The sequence below is a fragment of the Mizuhopecten yessoensis genome, unplaced genomic scaffold, assembly GCF_002113885.1.
Source record: "Mizuhopecten yessoensis strain PY_sf001 unplaced genomic scaffold, ASM211388v2 scaffold10717, whole genome shotgun sequence".
Taxonomy (NCBI): domain Eukaryota; kingdom Metazoa; phylum Mollusca; class Bivalvia; order Pectinida; family Pectinidae; genus Mizuhopecten; species Mizuhopecten yessoensis.
This window is the reverse complement of record NW_018408686.1, coordinates 142,766-160,166: the sequence shown is the minus strand read 5'-3', so window position 1 is coordinate 160,166 and position 17,401 is coordinate 142,766. Positions and strand designations below refer to the sequence as shown.

General features: G+C 34.0%; 1 protein-coding gene across 5 annotated transcripts in view; it reads right to left on the bottom strand.

The window, feature by feature from the left end:
• Positions 1–13,988, bottom strand: part of LOC110462010 (calmodulin-regulated spectrin-associated protein 1-B-like) — a 41,775-nt gene extending 27,787 nt beyond the window's left edge. For all 5 annotated transcript variants that reach the window (XR_002464216.1, XM_021515773.1, XM_021515774.1 and 2 more), the window contains exons 1-6: positions 13,615–13,988; positions 3,311–3,406; positions 2,829–2,934; positions 1,930–2,039; positions 1,212–1,297; positions 421–580 (exon numbers count right to left, since the gene is read on the bottom strand). Coding sequence is in view for 4 of the 5 variants with exons in the window: in XM_021515773.1 (XP_021371448.1) it covers positions 421–580; positions 1,212–1,297; positions 1,930–2,039; positions 2,829–2,934; positions 3,311–3,406; positions 13,615–13,701 (645 nt within the window). In the remaining variant the exon portion in view is untranslated. The remainder of the gene's footprint in view (positions 1–420; positions 581–1,211; positions 1,298–1,929; positions 2,040–2,828; positions 2,935–3,310; positions 3,407–13,614) is intronic.
• Positions 13,989–17,401: the final 3,413 nt, after the last annotated feature.

The window sequence follows — 17,401 nt, the reverse complement described above, 5'->3', positions numbered from 1 at the left end:
TGTAAATAAACTAAAAATCATTTTTATGAAGATAAACATATGCCTCCCCTTATTTGGGATACGCATATTTGTTTTGTACTTAATTAACCTTTGACCTAGAGGTGAAGGCCACAGTGGCAAAATTTGGTTTACATTTTTTTAGATGATGCAGTGTAAATTTTTATCAAAATATCTTCAACAGTTAAAAATCTACAGCATCTATGGGGATGATTTAAAATATACATCATCTATGTGGATAGTTTAAAATATCTAGGCTCTATGGGGATAGTTTTAAATCTAAAGATGCTATGGAGATGGTTTAGAATTTACAGCATCTATGGAATGTGTAGCAACAATTCAAAAATCTACAGTCTTTGTGAGGATGCATGTATTTTGTACAGAAATGTAAACGAGTCAAAAAACAAAATATAAATTCCCTACCCTCTGTTGGGACTCGCCCTGGATGATCTGGTCAGCCTGATCTTTGACCTTTTTGTCAAGGATAAGTTGTACTGTCACACAAATCTTGTTGGTCCAAAACACCAGGGCATCATAAACATCATTGGGAAGCTCACTGGAGGCATTGAAAGTTGCAAATTTCCTGAAATATAATCACACAAATATAAAAACATAAATTTGTTTTCCAAAAACATTTACCTGGCTTGAAAGTTGCATATAACCTATTGTATCATATAATCATGCATATATTAAATTTGTTTTCACTTACCTGGCAAATCATTGGCCATACATGTATTTCCAGAACTATTTTATATTACCAGACGTGGTATTATCTAAGAATAATATCATAATTTGAAATGATTGAAGTTCTTTTGGATGCATCTTATAATGCTTTTAGAATTTTCTTGGGTTTTTTTATAGGTTTAACTCATTCACCCCTGAAATTTCATAATGAACTATTCAAACCTTTTAATTGGAAGGGTTCAAATGTGTCTTCAGGGGTGAATGAGTTAAACAATAAATTCTGAACCTTATAAATAGTTCCAACCACTGCATAGTAAGATAAGATGAAAGTATACTAGAGGAAATATTCCAGGTTGAGTAACTTATGAAATAGAGAAATTCGTCAGATCGTTGTACAGGAAAACAATACAGATCACTCACTCAGCCATAGCTTGACAAAGGGACGAGTCAGACTTGAAAAGTTGTGACACGTTTAATACGTCCATTGTTTGTGTATAAAGTAAAATTAGATGCTACTTTTCTGCTCTCACCTGACAGTCTGTACAATCCGCTCTATGCTGACGACTTCACTGATGTACGCCATCATCAGTGCATCTATTAGGGACACATGGGCGTTCTGAAATGACATCACAGCAGCAACACAATGAAATTATACTTAAGGATCCCTGCCCACTGTGGTTTTACCTATATACAGTAACTTCCCCTTAACTTTCGTTTGGCTGTAACTGTGGCCCAGTTTGATCAGGTCACTTCTGTTGACCAGGTAGCTCAGTTAGTAAGAGTGATGGTATAACAATCTGAAGTCTAGGGTTTGAATCCCGGTCAGTTGAATTACACTCAGAACATTGTTGTTAATATAAATTTTCTTTTTTCTTATCTTTTATTTCTCATTAAAGTCCCACGGCGTATGGATTTCTTTACAGAAATAATTATTCAAAGCTTAAGTCATGCCAGAAAAAAAAGGTTCCAAGACCTAGTTACAGTTTTTGGCAGTGGTACAGGAGTCATGGTGTGAATGCAGGAAACTATAGAAATGTTTGTTATTCATAGCCTAGTTGTTCAAAATTTCTTTTATTTGTTATCAATTCACTACAATATACTTACTAATGCTGAATATCAGTATTTCATATTTTGTTATAAAACACCACACATCTTTAAATGAGCTTAGCTGTTAACGGGATGATAAAAGGACCACATGTAGGACACATGTAGCGCTAACACTGGTGTATAGATACAATCATTACTTACCGTCTGGAATGGTGCATTTTTCATCAGGATTGTTTCTGTGACTTCAGTGTCATCATTCTCTCCCACATAGATTCCTTTCCTGCTCAGTACTTGTATGATACTCCAATGGCCTGTGATAGAAACAGTTAATTATCTCCCTTGTAATGTAAAGTTGCTATAAATTGAATTGTATCTCCCTTGTTAAAGTTACACTACATCTGTAGGTTAAACTCACCAGAAGTTATAATGATGAGCCAATAACATAAAGACAAAGTATTACAAGGTTTTCATAGTAACCGTCTCTGGACACATCTCTGTATAAAAAATAACAAAGGGCAAAAACTCTGTATATACTATCATTAAAAAGTTAACAATTCAAGGAGACAAAACTCTGTGTATACTCTGTAATGTAGTCAGGCATGACAGTCTATATCAAAATGGGGTTTTCTTCCATTTTAAGACAGATTCACATGAAAAATATGGTAATTTTTGGTGACAGGATACCAGATATTTTCTGGACAATATGATGAACAGTGAACAAAAGTGGGTCATGGGACTTGATTTTGATGCAAGACACCAAGCCATACTAAGAAGTTGATGCACGTGCAAAATTTGGCAATTGTAGGTTACAGAATAAGATATGCCCCAGACAAAGTGATGCAAATTAAACAAAGGGCCATAACTCTTTAAAGCATGGAGTACTAGATCCTTTTTCAGTATGTAACACTTGCCCATCTAAAGAAGTACTCACTTACACACAAAATTTGTCAGTTGTAGGTGACAAGATTATTTAAGACATACCCCAGACAATGTGATGTACTGACTGATGAACAGAGTACAAGTCTGAAGTCTCCTTCAGTGGAACCTACATACTGGAGGAACCATATCTCCATCAAACACTTCACACATTTATACAGTACCTTTCCACTGCGAGGTAGACTCCCCAAACATGTTGGAACACGCTTGGCAGTACAGCTCACTGGTCATCATAAGGTTGGCAAGGCGGGGCTTCACATGTATCGACCCCTGTCAATCACAGCAAGACATCAAATGTAGATATTTACATACAGATCCTAATCGTACATTTGTGATATTTCTGTACTAATTTCTAATGCTGTAACTTTCATTGGTATTGTTTTCTAATTTTCTGGTTTTTCCATTCACTTTAGTATTTTTGTTTGTTTGAAATTCCTAGGATTGAATTATTTATATATACATCGCACTTATATATTCAATGGTTCCAGTAAATGTTGCAACCACACCCTGAAAATTTCACGTTATACAATATTGAAAATGACTTGGTTTTACCCCCTTTTTTCCCTTATACACATTAGGATATTTATGGTGTGTCTGTGTTCATGTCCCAACAGGACACTACCCATTGATCTGACCCCCTTCCCACCTCAGGCGTGGTGTAGAAAGGATCATGGAACTCCTTCGGCACACCATCCTTGTAAGCCTTGTGTAGGATCCACTGGGTAGAACATCGTAACTTGGCCTGGAAAACAGAAAATACATTTTGAAATTCTATGAAAATACCTTATAAAGTAAAGTCATCAACTGTCACTAAAACAGCTGACAAATTTCTTGAAATATTATAATTATAGTAAACAAGCAGATTCTAAAAAAATTTTGTCCACACTATTTATCTAAATAATTATGCATCCAACAAACCTTTGTTGGTGCCAATATCCTACGTCCATATTTTTGTTATTACTATGATACCTATATAAATACCATTTGTTGTATAAGAGCTGGGTATATTAGACCATAACAAATACAAATATTGAAATATATAAACATAAAACATTTTTTTTTCTAACCGGAAAATGTCACCGAAGTTTAGGTTGGATATGTTATGATGACCTAGACTGTAGAATATGATATATATGACCTCAAAAAGTGATTTGTTATATTTTGTCCATCACATCACAGACCATACTGTGGCATACATACATACTGAGAGTATTAACCAGACAGAGAGGAGCAGCTGGTCTTGATCCGTCATTAGCAAACACTCATTGCAATTGTTACACATTATATATAGACCTGACAGGTGCGCCCAGACTTTCTGTTTAGAAATTGTTTCATGCCTAAATAAATCGCAAAGTGTGCTGAACCATATAATTCATGTATGCTTTTACAATCCAATTTTGTTACCATTACAATTACAATCTGACCCAATGTGTGTTAAACTTACATACATGTATAAAGTACTTTAACATTCTTAAAGGCCTATACTAGTGTTTTTTGTAAACATGATGACACATCCCTTAAATGTTTTGTAAAAAGGATGACACACCAGTTCATGATGTTTACACCTCTTTGATATATTCATAAANCTTTATGATCTAATTATAAAGACATTTACTCCTTTATTGATCGGTCTATAGAGTGACACACCTCTTTAATTTGATTGCTCTTTTTATAGAGAAACACAAATTTGATAATCCTTCTATTTATAGGACAACAGACTATTTTAAATGATCTATTTAATTACACCTACGTATTAAGCTACGGTCACCTTTATATCCTAAATATATAAATGTGTAGCCATTTAAAAACAAAGTGCAACCTGACTAAACAAAAGTCTGTATATTGATTGAGTATTACTGATTGATCTATCTTATGAACCTGTATAATTGAAAAACCTGGCAATGTGAACAGGTCTACTACTTGTTCTTGAGTTTTTACACACAGCCTAGCTACAATGTAGCTATGATATTTTAGCATGAAAATCAAGAAGTGTATTCAACCTAATGAATGCTCTCTGGGAGCTATATAAATTATCCACTGTAGTAACATGGGGAAATTGATAAAATTGTAGACCTTACCGTAAATTACTTTTTTTAAATTACTTTTTTTAAATTACTTTTCTTGTAAAGCTGATGAATTATGGTGAGGGGATGAGATGCTAAGGCTTGGACCAGAAAAAGATAGGGGGCACTTATAAAGTATGGTGAGCTTATATTCGAAGGGATAGGGTATTTATTTGGTCAAATACTGTATCTAAATCATAATTGTTTTATTTTAGAAGGCTTAAAATGTATTACATAATTGGAAGAACTGATATAAATATACAAACAGTTGGCAGTCTTCAGTTATTTTCACACTTAACTTGTACTTGTACATTATACAAGTTAGCTATATAGCATGGGGCGATAACACTTGTAAAGCCCTCATTTAAATACACACACAAGTTATCACTAAAGATGTATGGAATACTTCCAATCTGCAGTGTATCCCTGAATAGGTCAAAGATAACCGTCATTGTACAAACCATGGTTTGGCTTCTTTCATATATACATGAATCAAATGTATACATACACAGGGGTGGGGGGGGGGGGGGGGGTAATAGATCTGAAATACAACACCAGTTCTAACACTTTCTTCCTATGTAAATGCGATAAATGCACATCAAAATTTAAAATAACTAAAACATGCAACATTGAGCATATGTTGATTTTAGTTTACTTGAAGGGTAGAAATATCATTGTAATCCTACCTGATCTATAGTATATAATACTTAAAAAAATTAATCCAGGAGTGATAATATTTTGACTCTAGAAATGTGGACCTGTCAATAAGTATTCCCTCTTTTCGTATTGCAGAGTTGTCTGCTCTTGTGAGCAGGTATTGAGTGTTACGTCATTAGTTTGTGAGAGTAAAGTCATAAATTTTTGAGAAAACGATGTAATTTTTTCACACAAACTAATGACGTAACAATCAATACTTGCTCACAAGAGCAGATAACTCTGCAATACGAAAAGACAGAATATATGTATCATAATTATGCAAGAAGGACTTATTTCTAGACATGATTCTGATGTGACCTGTTGGCCAAAGTTCTATATAGCACTGGGCACTCACAAAAACTGTCAATACTTTAAGGATCCTTGTCCCACTACACTGTAGTTCTTTGTTCATACACAGTAACTTCCCCTTAATTTCGTTTTTGGATTAATTGTGACAGGCTACTTGAGCAGGCAGCTCAGTCAGTTAGACTGATAGCACATGACAATCCGAAGTCTGGGGTTCGAATCCTGGTCTAGCCACACTCAATTTTTTACGTTCAGAACACTTCTATTTTGTTTGTTCTTTTCCCATTTCCTCTTTATTATTTTTTTATAAAAAGTTTTGCAAGGTAATGATTCTCTTTTCAGAAATGATTCATCGAAGCTACGATAATGCCAGAAAAAATAGTTTCAAATACATAAAGTACAGTTTTCGGCAAAGGTACACCGATCCTTAAAGTCATAATGACTATATCTATGATTTAAATCAGATAATTGGCACAAAAACATATTTTAACTTCGTCAAAGAAATGGATTATTACTTTTACTTGCAGGTTCTGTTAAACCATGACATGCATATATATTGTATATAAACTTCAATTTCTTTTTTAATAAAACTTTCACTCAACAGCTCTACTTTCAATAAAACTTAAAATATACATGATTAGGCGTATAGTAAACATGTATGACTCACTAGTCACTCGTACAGCGAGTAGCTACCTGGTATGTTATAAAGACAGATATAGGAAATCATGAATGTATCATTGTGTAAGTGCACCAAGTATACAGGTGATGTACAGAACTGCCATAATACTGGTTATAAATCACATTATTGTATATACATTACACAAACACTTTATGAATGGTAACCCTATATATTGAACACAAATCAATGAGAAAACAATGTATTTTCACCAGATCAACATTTATCCCAACAGAAACTGTATATTGTACAAGTTTACGTCCATAATATAGACCAGAATATATATATATATAGCTATGTATACATGCATCTGCTCTATACCCGGTATATACATTTATATATAGACTAATGCAGCGTTCACACAGTGCCGATTATGTCTCCCGTTTGAGATCAGACAGCGCTACGACACGAAAAGTGAAAAAGTCAGATTACTATATCCTCAATGATCTGGAAAGTCCTATCTTTGTCTGAACACAATCGTATACGTTTGTAACAGAGTCCTACAGCTACGGATCGGGAGAATTGGCAGAATATCAATATTTTTCACAAGTGCAAAGCATGAGTGAAAATAGCAGTATATTCTGCCATATGAGTGGAATATATTTAAGTTATTTAAGTTATTCAATTGGAAAAATCATTAAGTTTTCTATATATTACATTTTATGAAAACAATGGAAATATTGCTGCATCAGAAAAGTGTGGTAAAATTCAAAGTGATAATATTTTTAAACTCTCCTTGTGTGGTATTTCAAACGACTCACAAAATATGGGGGGATACATACTGTTTACAATGTATGTACCTGGTAGGTTTATATCATTATATATGACCAATACATATAACCTAAGGCATATGATATGACTACAAGACATGTATGACATACTAAAAAGGTGATGGATGTTAAATTTTGTCTACTGCACTGTCTAACCTTTTCAACACATAACACAAATCTGTCAGTGAACTAAGTTCAACTTTTAATTTATGCCTACGTGTAAAAAAAGTATACAGGTACATATTCCCTGTGTAATTTTTAAACTTACCTACCAATGCAAAGATAGGTGTAGGAAAAAAACATTGTTTTCAATGGGACTGGGGGGAGGGGGGGGAGAGTGTTCAGAGCACAACGGTGATGGAACACCAATCTGCCTGGAGGGGTTTGGGGCATGGTTCAGATGACTTCCATTTTCTTAAGAAATGCTACATACACTTTCCTGAGGGATTTAGGTATAATTGCCAGGGAGACTCCTGATCTTGGACCCTAAACTTAAGCACTTTCAACCAGCAAATTTGCTAAACTATTCCTATTTTTCCTATTTCCCCCCCCCAAGATCTAATGATTTCATTGGAAAGAATAGCTAAAAAGACGTCATTTGGATTATATAAAAAGAATTATTTTTTACCTGGGGATACTAATTTTACACCTATTTTATTTATGCTTTTAATTTCTGAGCACAAGCAATCTCAAGCTCCCCTAGGGAAATTTTAAAAAGTTGGTAAGTATGTTTAGTAATATTTTCACTTAATGAATAAGAAAAAAATATATCTGAAAATCCAAATGACAATGGACCAATGTCAGTTTCATTTCGAATAATTGATAATTAGAAGTGTCTTGGTACCAGCTGTAATACACGATGTTTTACGCAAATATGTATCTGGACCAATATCAGTGAGTGATAAAGACAGATGTGCAGGCCAGCAGAATTTAAAACCCAATACAAAATGTTCTTTTTACCGGTTAAAGCTGATTCCAATATCTGAAATCCTGTACATGTATTTAATTCAGATTATATTATAATATCATTAGCTTTCTCCAATTTTTGGTATAAAAACTTCATTTATTTATTTAAGACGATATATAACATTACTTTGAATGAAACAATATCCTAAGACTATAAAACTATATTGATTGTATGAATCATTATTTGCATTGGTAAATTATAATGATACTATAGGATGTGTACGTTAGTTTACATACTGGACGGTCATTCCCTAAAAAGGTTATTATACTGGACGGTCATTCCCTAAAAAGGTAATTAACTAACGGTATCATGGTCCATATGCCTTTTTAAGGTGATTGATCCATACACTATACATATACATGTATGTATATATATATATATGGCCAGTGTCCTATACAATTTGTTAATAATCTTTGATATTAAATTGGATACCACAACAAATATGGTCCATTTTTTGTGAGTTGAAAGTGAAAAGGGAAATATTACAACTCTCACACAAATCATGACATGACAATATAGTGAAACTGTGTTATATATATATATTAATACTATTAATACATGTATATATATATTAATCACCAGAATAGGTTTAATGGAATTGTGAAGAATTAAAGGTCAAGGGGACCTTCATCAATGTACATTATATTTTGAAGGTAAGCATTAGGCTGCAAAAGAAGCCAGGGGCAAATAATTTTAAAGTTTAACTAAATGCAGTGTAGAGCTAGCCTGATCATGAGCTGATATATGAAAGTAGTGACTGGGTGAAGACAGAACACACTTGTAGGAGTAACCCATATATATATAATATACAGTGTTGCACATTGTAATTGTGTGTCCTGCAGCAATGTGTAGGTGCTGTTTTCCTGATGAACAATTAAGTGCCTTACACATACAGATGGCTGCGCAACAGACAACAACCAATCAATACTTTCATTCGGATATATATATCACATATATAAACTAGTGAACGTGCATCCCTACTGGTGAGATTTCCTTTGATGCCAAACTTAATACCTATATAGCTATTTCTCAACATCATTTGTGGTAGCCAAATTTCTATTATACTCTAGATGTTTAGCTATATAATCTTGCAAAACGTTACAAATAACAATCTCACAGTAAATACACTGTACAAAGTGTATGCATGCACATCTTTGCCTGACATCCAGTGGCATAAGACAGGTGTTTGGACAAGCATTTTAGTACAGCCTTTTTACCTAAAACAAGAGGCCCAATGGGCCTGCATCGCTCACCTGGAATTAATCTCACAATTGTTACTTTAAAAATGAACTAAAGCTACAGGCAAACTATCAGTGTCTTGACTTAAAGTCATTCAAGAGAACCTGTTAAACAATTTATACTTATTTGACCCGTGACATTGAAAGTCAAACATGGACATTAAGTTGAACAAACTGTATAGCCCTAATTCATCCCAAAATGCAAATTGCCCAATATAACCACCCTATATCTTTTGTTTATTGAGAAGATGACTTTTAAATATTTTTGTACAATTTACCAGATGTGACCTTGAAAGTGGGTCAAGGTCATTCACATAAGCAAACAATCACCCTGGAAGTCGTTTAAAAGATTTCAAAATATTTGACCCCTGTGACTTTGAATATAGGCAAAGGTCATTAATTTGATCAAACTTGGAAGCCCTTCATCCCAGCATGCTTCTTGCCAAATATCATCACTCTAGACCTTTTGGTTATTCATCAGAAGTCATTTAAATGTTTTAAAGACAATTGACCCCTGTGACCTTTGAATATGGACAAAGGTCATTCATTTTAACAAACTTGGTAGCCCTTATTCCCCACATGCTACTGGCCAAATATCATCATCCTGGGCCTTCTTGTTATTCAGAAGTTGTTAAAAGATTTCAACATATTTGACCCCTGTGACCTTAAGCTTGAATATGGGCAAAGGGCATTCATTAAAACAAACCTCGTAGCCCTTCATGCCAACATCCTTCTGGCGCAATATCATCATCCTGGGCATTTTGATTATACAGAAGAAATTGTTTAAAGATTGTTTAAGACAATTGACCGGCCCTGTGACCTTGAATATGGGTAAAGTCATTCATTTGAACAAACTTGGTAGCTATTCATCCCCACATGCTACTGGCAAAATATCATCCTGGTTCTTTTGGTTATTCAGAAGAAGTTGTTTAAAGATTTTAACATGTTTGACACCTGTGACCTTGAATATAAGTCAAGGTCATTGATTTGAACAAACCTGGTAACCCTTCATCCCAGCATGCTACTGGCCGAATATCATCACCCTGGGCCTTTTAGGTATTCAGGAGAAGTTGTTTGAAAGCCTTTTTTTAGATAATTGACCCATGCGACCTTGAATTGGATATAAGCCAATGTCATTCATTTGAACAAACTTGGTAGCCCTTCAAGCCAGCATGAGATTGGCTAAATATTACCATCCTGGGCCTTTTGGTTATTCATCAGAAGAAGTTGTTTAAAGTTTTAAACATATTTGACCCCTGTGACCTTGAAAATGGGTGAAAGTCATCCATTTGAATAAACATGGTAGTCCTTCTTCCCAGCATGATTCTTGCCAAATACCATCACTCTAGGCCTCTTGGTTATTGACAAATGAGAAGTTGTTTCAAGTGAAAAGCTGACGCCAGACTGACGCTGGACGTCGCACCATTGCATAGGTAGCAGTATACAGTAGAAATGGCCCAACTCTGATAAACAAGGCACATGTCGAGGAAATGTAAACACAGCGGATTTACCCTACACAACACATGTATACATGTATATATATTTGTAAACGGCATTACATTTACATTACATATAAAGTACTGAGAAGTGTATAAACCTCTTTTTTCTATGTACGTCACTTGTGTGAAAACCATGGTTACCACATCAAAAATTACCAAAAAATGTCAAAAATTGTTATTTTAACCCAAAATTTGACCCCCGCAACTAGTAATTTTTTTCCTAAGCTCTGTCTGAAATTAAAGATTACCTACCTGGTTGCAGAATTATCTGGGTCCCATTAAAGTTGTAAACTTGATTTTTTGCAATTTTGCGTCGTGTGCTGTTGTCAAAATTTTACCTCCTGTAAAGCTAGCTTTTCATGTGTACCCACCCTTTCGGATTATGGCCAAAATTTTATTCTCGAACCAAAAAAATTTCTTTCTTTTTTACAAATGTGAAGCTCACATAGCCCACTTCATCATGCCTATACCAATTTTAGTACAGTTTTATTTTTATATTTTTTTTACATATCATTATACAGTGGTTAGCCATTTAACAAAAATATCACCCATGGCCACAACCCTCTTCTGTATACTGCTACCATAAGTGAAGGGCCAAGTGAGCTAAAAAAAATGTATCAATATTTATTTATATATAGCTCTCAGGACAGGGTCTCCTATATATATGGATACAAGCTTATGTAAAATTTAAGAGTTTGAATACAAACCACAATGTCACAGCTGCCATATTTATAATTTTCCTTTTATGATAAAATAACAAGAGAGTACTAAACTCAACATAAGCTCAAAGTTTACTTTATAAATTAGCCCACCAGTCATTGGTTTATTCAAGTCATCATTCATCTGTGATAGTCCATCAGTCATCCATAGACCTTTATCACTATTTGAGTATTTCGCAAAGTCAGGACAGATCTTTCTCAATTTGCATACGAAGATTTTCCCTTCATTTTAAGTTGTTTGTGTTTTCTTTTGAGACTGCTTAGAAAAAAACAAAATGGTCACCAGCTCGTCAGTCATCTTGGATTTTGACAATTAAAGTCTGTTATCGCTACTTCTTAAGAAGGACCTGTCAGATCTTCCTCAAATTCCGTATGAAGGTTCACCTTTAATTTTATATATATGTAGATGTGCATGTTTCATTTTTAAACTGAAATACAAGATGAAAAACAGGCAGTACTATATATATATATATGATTTTGACAGTTAATGTTTGTTATAGCTATTTCTTGAGATGAACTTGGTAGATCTTTCTGAAATTTTGGTTTATCAGAAGAAAAATATGGAGGCCCATAACAGGTCATATGACAACCAAAGTTTGAATGCATGGAATCCAGAGGTCCCAGCTGAAAGCATCATTTACAAACAATCCTTTGAGATAGAAAACTATGAATTATCAAATCAAATGTTTCCTTGGCACATCTTTGTAGTCTTTTATTTTCTCTCAATGGGTAAAAATAGTTTTGGAGAACTAGACTGGACAACACATTCATATTTTTGTTTACACATGTACAAATGCCTACCAGTTTGTAAAGCACTATATAGCTAGTTAACTGTTTACAGGTATTTCTAAGCAAGCAGATATAGCAACTTTTTAAATTTCTACTTATCAAATTAAATTTAAGAAATGTAAAAAGAAATATAAAAGGATTCCATTTTTATTATTGGCATATTTTATATATCTGTACAGAAGTGCTATAGCTAGATAAGATATAAAGTAAAACTCAAGTCATGGAATCATGATTACCACAACAATGTTGTTGGATAAGCGTCGAGATTGTTAGACTTGATCAAGAGGAATTAAATTAGAAGGGCAATGTATGTTCTGGGTGAAAAAAATAGTTGAATAGTACAATGTCAGGTTGTTACGCCCTAAATGCTGTTCAACGTTATTGTTTTCAGCTAGATTGCTTCACCCTATCTTTTTTTAAGAATCTTTTTCTAGCTATTTTAATCCAAGTGGATGGCTTTAGTGATAGGCTGCAAGGTTTTTGCCAGCTATTTTGGGAAAGGGCCCCTGGGAAGGAATTTGCAAAATATCACCAGCATTTGGCAAAAAATGGGAAACTTCATCCGTGTTTCCACATGTACAGGTTTGGGAAAATATGTTGTTGGATATGAATTTTTTTTCTAGCTAGTTTAGTATGAGTGATAGGTTGATAATCCATTATCGATAGAATTGGTTCGTTACTGAACTCAACTGAGATTGTTTTTGGTTCACGGCAGATCTCAACACAGCATACCTGATTTAACATGATATTTTTAGGCCAAAATAACCTATACTATTCAGTAGTGTAAACAGGATTTAGGGTGAAACAAACCAGGATTCAATAAAACACCTGACACTGTTTTGAATAACAAAACCAAAACCTACATGATTTAGCGACACTCCTTTGCAAAGAACGAAGTAGATTTTAATATTTCTTTATAATTATTGAGTAACTTAATCAATTGCTTTATAGTCAATAGCATATGTCACAAGATATTTATGGAACAGATTCGCTTGTAAACAACATTCAACTCATTGTCACTCACCACTTCAGTATGTAGATCAGAGGAATTTATAACAGAACAACGCTAGCCAAGGTAGGCCAGTTGAAACATAAAAAAAAGTTCGTAACAGTTTAACTGTACCCGTCGTAACTGTAGTAAAACACGCTGATGACTTTGTTTATATTTCAAATGAATTCAACCGCGACATTTGTTATTTATGAATCATGTCCCATATATGTATTTACCTTCTGCGAGTCGTATTCATCCATCGGAATGATCTCAATGACACCATTGTCTACATCTCCAGAACTGTCGGCTGATTTTCTCTCCATTATGACGAGATCTTTGGAACAGACTAATTAAAAAGGTCCGTTTCGATGTCGATGGAAAATTATGTTTATGAGATTCAGAGACGGGATGACAAACATCACTCGTTCCCTGTATATACTGTTCTGAGACAGAACATGTCAGCAATACTGCAAAATAAGGACGACATGTTGTCCCTGTACAATTACTTAGTCTCTGTCTACCAATTATGTATTTCTTTCGGTGTGTATAAACCTTTGTCAGTCATTTTTCTGACTCGGCTGCATGTTTCTCATCTGACATATTCCTTTTGGTTGCGCATGCGTTTGGAAGTGCAAGATGACTTCCGTAATCAATAGTCTGTCTCACCGTGACGTTTAACGTTAAAAAATCATGATCGATTACATGCTTGCCGTCTGATTATTATTTTCTCCAAAGAGAAATTGAGAAAAAATAGAAATAAAATCAATTCAAATTTATGTATATAAGCATGGACGCATAAAAATATGTTTTACGGCACGGCCGTTAGTGAGGGCGGAGCCAGGTTGTAAATGTTCAAGCATTGAGTGATATGTTAAATTACTCAATCAGACCTACATGTATATATAGCTTTATAGTGTATATTACAGTTTCCTTTCTTTATTGTAGTGTACTGTAGCACTGGCTATACACATTACACACAGTAGGGGCCATAAAGCCCCTCAAAAAAGAAAAGAAAAATGTGTAATTCTTAAAATGCACATAGTCATGATAGTGTATATAATGCATCTGTTTTAAGTTATGATGATTATATAAAATTATTTACCTTGAAAACCTCCGGATTCAGTTTGTCTTGACTTGGAGTTTGATGGAAGATTGGAAAAACTTGTATCGCTATGCCTGTTGAAAATGTCGACGAATCAGAATGAAATGCCTGTAAACATAATGAAAGATTGCAGTTGGTATGCTGAGGGAGTAAGAAACCAATTGAATAAACTGCATTTTTACATTTACTTAAAATAGGTTAAAATATTATCAACAAGTTAACACACAAAATGACCATGCTTCCTTTCCAGGTTGTTCTTGTTGTCATAACATGTATACGTATAATAAGTTGATATATGCTCCTCATTTTAAAGATTGACAAAATGATAGGATATGCTTTTATTTAGCTGATTTCATGATGAAAATATTTATATATATATGGGATTTTATCTAAAATTTATTACAAAATAACGCAAGAATGCTTTTTGACCAAGATTGGTTAAAAATTGTCTTAAGTTCTTGAAAAGTCAAACATATTAAAAGTTTACTAACACAACAATAAAGAAATAGATGACAAAGTTTTATCAGGAATTTCCCTGGTTCAGCTGAGTTAAAACGTGCAGTTAGCGACTGGCATGTCACCCACCTCACTTATATATATACAAAATGGAATTTGCTACATGTTTTTTCATACGTGGTTACAAATTAATTTCGCTTGAAGTCCCAAGAGTCATTTTCATTGAAATTGGAGTCAGTATCATTTATTGCTTCTTCAAATTGAATTGCTTGTTTTACTTCTATGTCACTAGCGACAGACAAACACATGAAATAATACCATTTATTTGACAGCACATCATTAGGATGCACTCCATCATACAAATCTTTGTATGATGTCTTCATACATTTTTTGATGTATTGTTTTTTCTACCACGTTTCTTTGTGGAACATATCAAAAGGTCGCGATCCCATCTCACAGGTGTGGTAAAAGCAAGTAACGCAGAGTTATTAGTTTTCAGATCTTCCTCTAAGTGTTTTTGCTGTAGTTGTCTTTCCTCTTCTGAATACATAGAATACTGCAGTTTTCGTTTAAATGTATTGAAATCACAATTTTTTTCAAGAGAAACAGATGGAATACATGTGAATTTCACAAAAACATTTTCAAGTGACTGAAAATAATTTGAAATATCTCTAAATTTAGAAATGATAGACTGCACGTTTACTGTAGATCTAACATACTGTATCTCAGTTCCACCGGAATGAGTAATTTTATTTGTTAAATTACAAATGCCTGCAGCAAGGACAATCCAAATTTTGCGCAGTTTATCAGAATATGTGATGTTGTCGATTTTCTGACTGACATGATGTTTGATATCTTGAAGTTTTCCACCTGGGCGTATGATGACATGACATTTATGTGAGAATGCAAAAGGTCCATTAGACTCTAAATAAGTATCTAACTTTGCACCTCTTGAATCCATTGCAAAAAGCAAGTGCCGCATATTCTACAAAGACAATGAAATAACCATATTAGGATAGATATTGTAAATCATGTATACTAGCATAGTTTTCTGATATCCTTGAAACGATATATACATATATATATGTATATATCTTTAAGAATAAGTCCTTTGGATAACTTCAAACTTAACTTCAAGCCATACCAAGGATCAAGCTCTTGATTTATAAATATTGTATCCAGAGAGAATTTATGCATAGTATTTTACAATTTTTGTGTTTTTTATTTGTGAACTTTTAAAATTTTGATACCTACAGTTAACTAATTAAGTAGAAGTTTATCATGTTTATTTGTTTGTGGAAATTATAAGATTATAAAAAAAGGTACATGAGTTACACAACATCTAAGGGTTTGCGATCGATGATCACCCTACATTAGAGTGAAATAAAATTGTACAGGGATAAATTTTAATCTTCTCTCCATGAGAAATTCAAACATATATGAAACATGATGAAAACTGTATCCAAATATATCATGTAAAATAGTGCTATAGACAGTGAAATAGGCAAGGATGAAATAGTAAATCATTAAGTAGTCATCAATTCAATAGTTTTTGAAACACTTGATGTATGTTCCGTTTGAAATGGCATCCCAAGAGAATTTATTTGAATCTTCGCACAATTTGTTGTGTACATTATTGTTCCATCAGGGATTCAATCCTGAAGAAATCATGTTAACACAAAAGATGAGAATATGTATGCATTTGAGATTTATACATGAAAAGGGGATTGAATTTGTGTAAGTTTATGGTAAACTTAGGGTTAGCGATTGACATATCACCCACCACTGGAGTTAATGTACAACAAACTACATGTAATACAGTTGGGTATTTTATTCTTCCATCGGGGATTCATTCCTGAAGTTATCATGTTTACACAAAATATGGGAATATGTGTTTTTAGTGATATCACAAAGTGATTGTATTCTTTCAATTTCCTTTGTGCGTGCCCTGGTAGTGTAAGTGCAAACTTTTTGACATAGTCTGTCCTCATTGACCAAAACATGAGGATGCCAAGCGAAGTCAGGATCTTCTCCATCTCCACCAGCTGATTTTGCTCTAGAGAGTGCTACAAACAATGCCCCTGGATTTCTAGCTTCAAATTGGTTATTACCAGGATGAATGACTATGTATCTGTGTGCCTCACCATTCCCTATCGTCATACCTTGGCAACGATGAATTGTTGTTCCCCATCCTAACCTGAGAGGAATTTGTTTTCTTTTACAATGAAAGCAGTTGCAATCTATTTTTCTCTCAACAGGAACAATTGGCACAAGTTTTGGGTGGCTGTCAATAAATGGTGGACCGGTATACTTTGTAAATTCCACAATGACAACATATGGGAGGCTATCACATGAAGTGTTCCCATTCAGATAAAGAATATCAACCACCTGTCCCATGGAACCATTGAACAATCCGTATTTCACATTCAAGTTTACTGTAAGCATAACTCTGGCACCCCTGCACA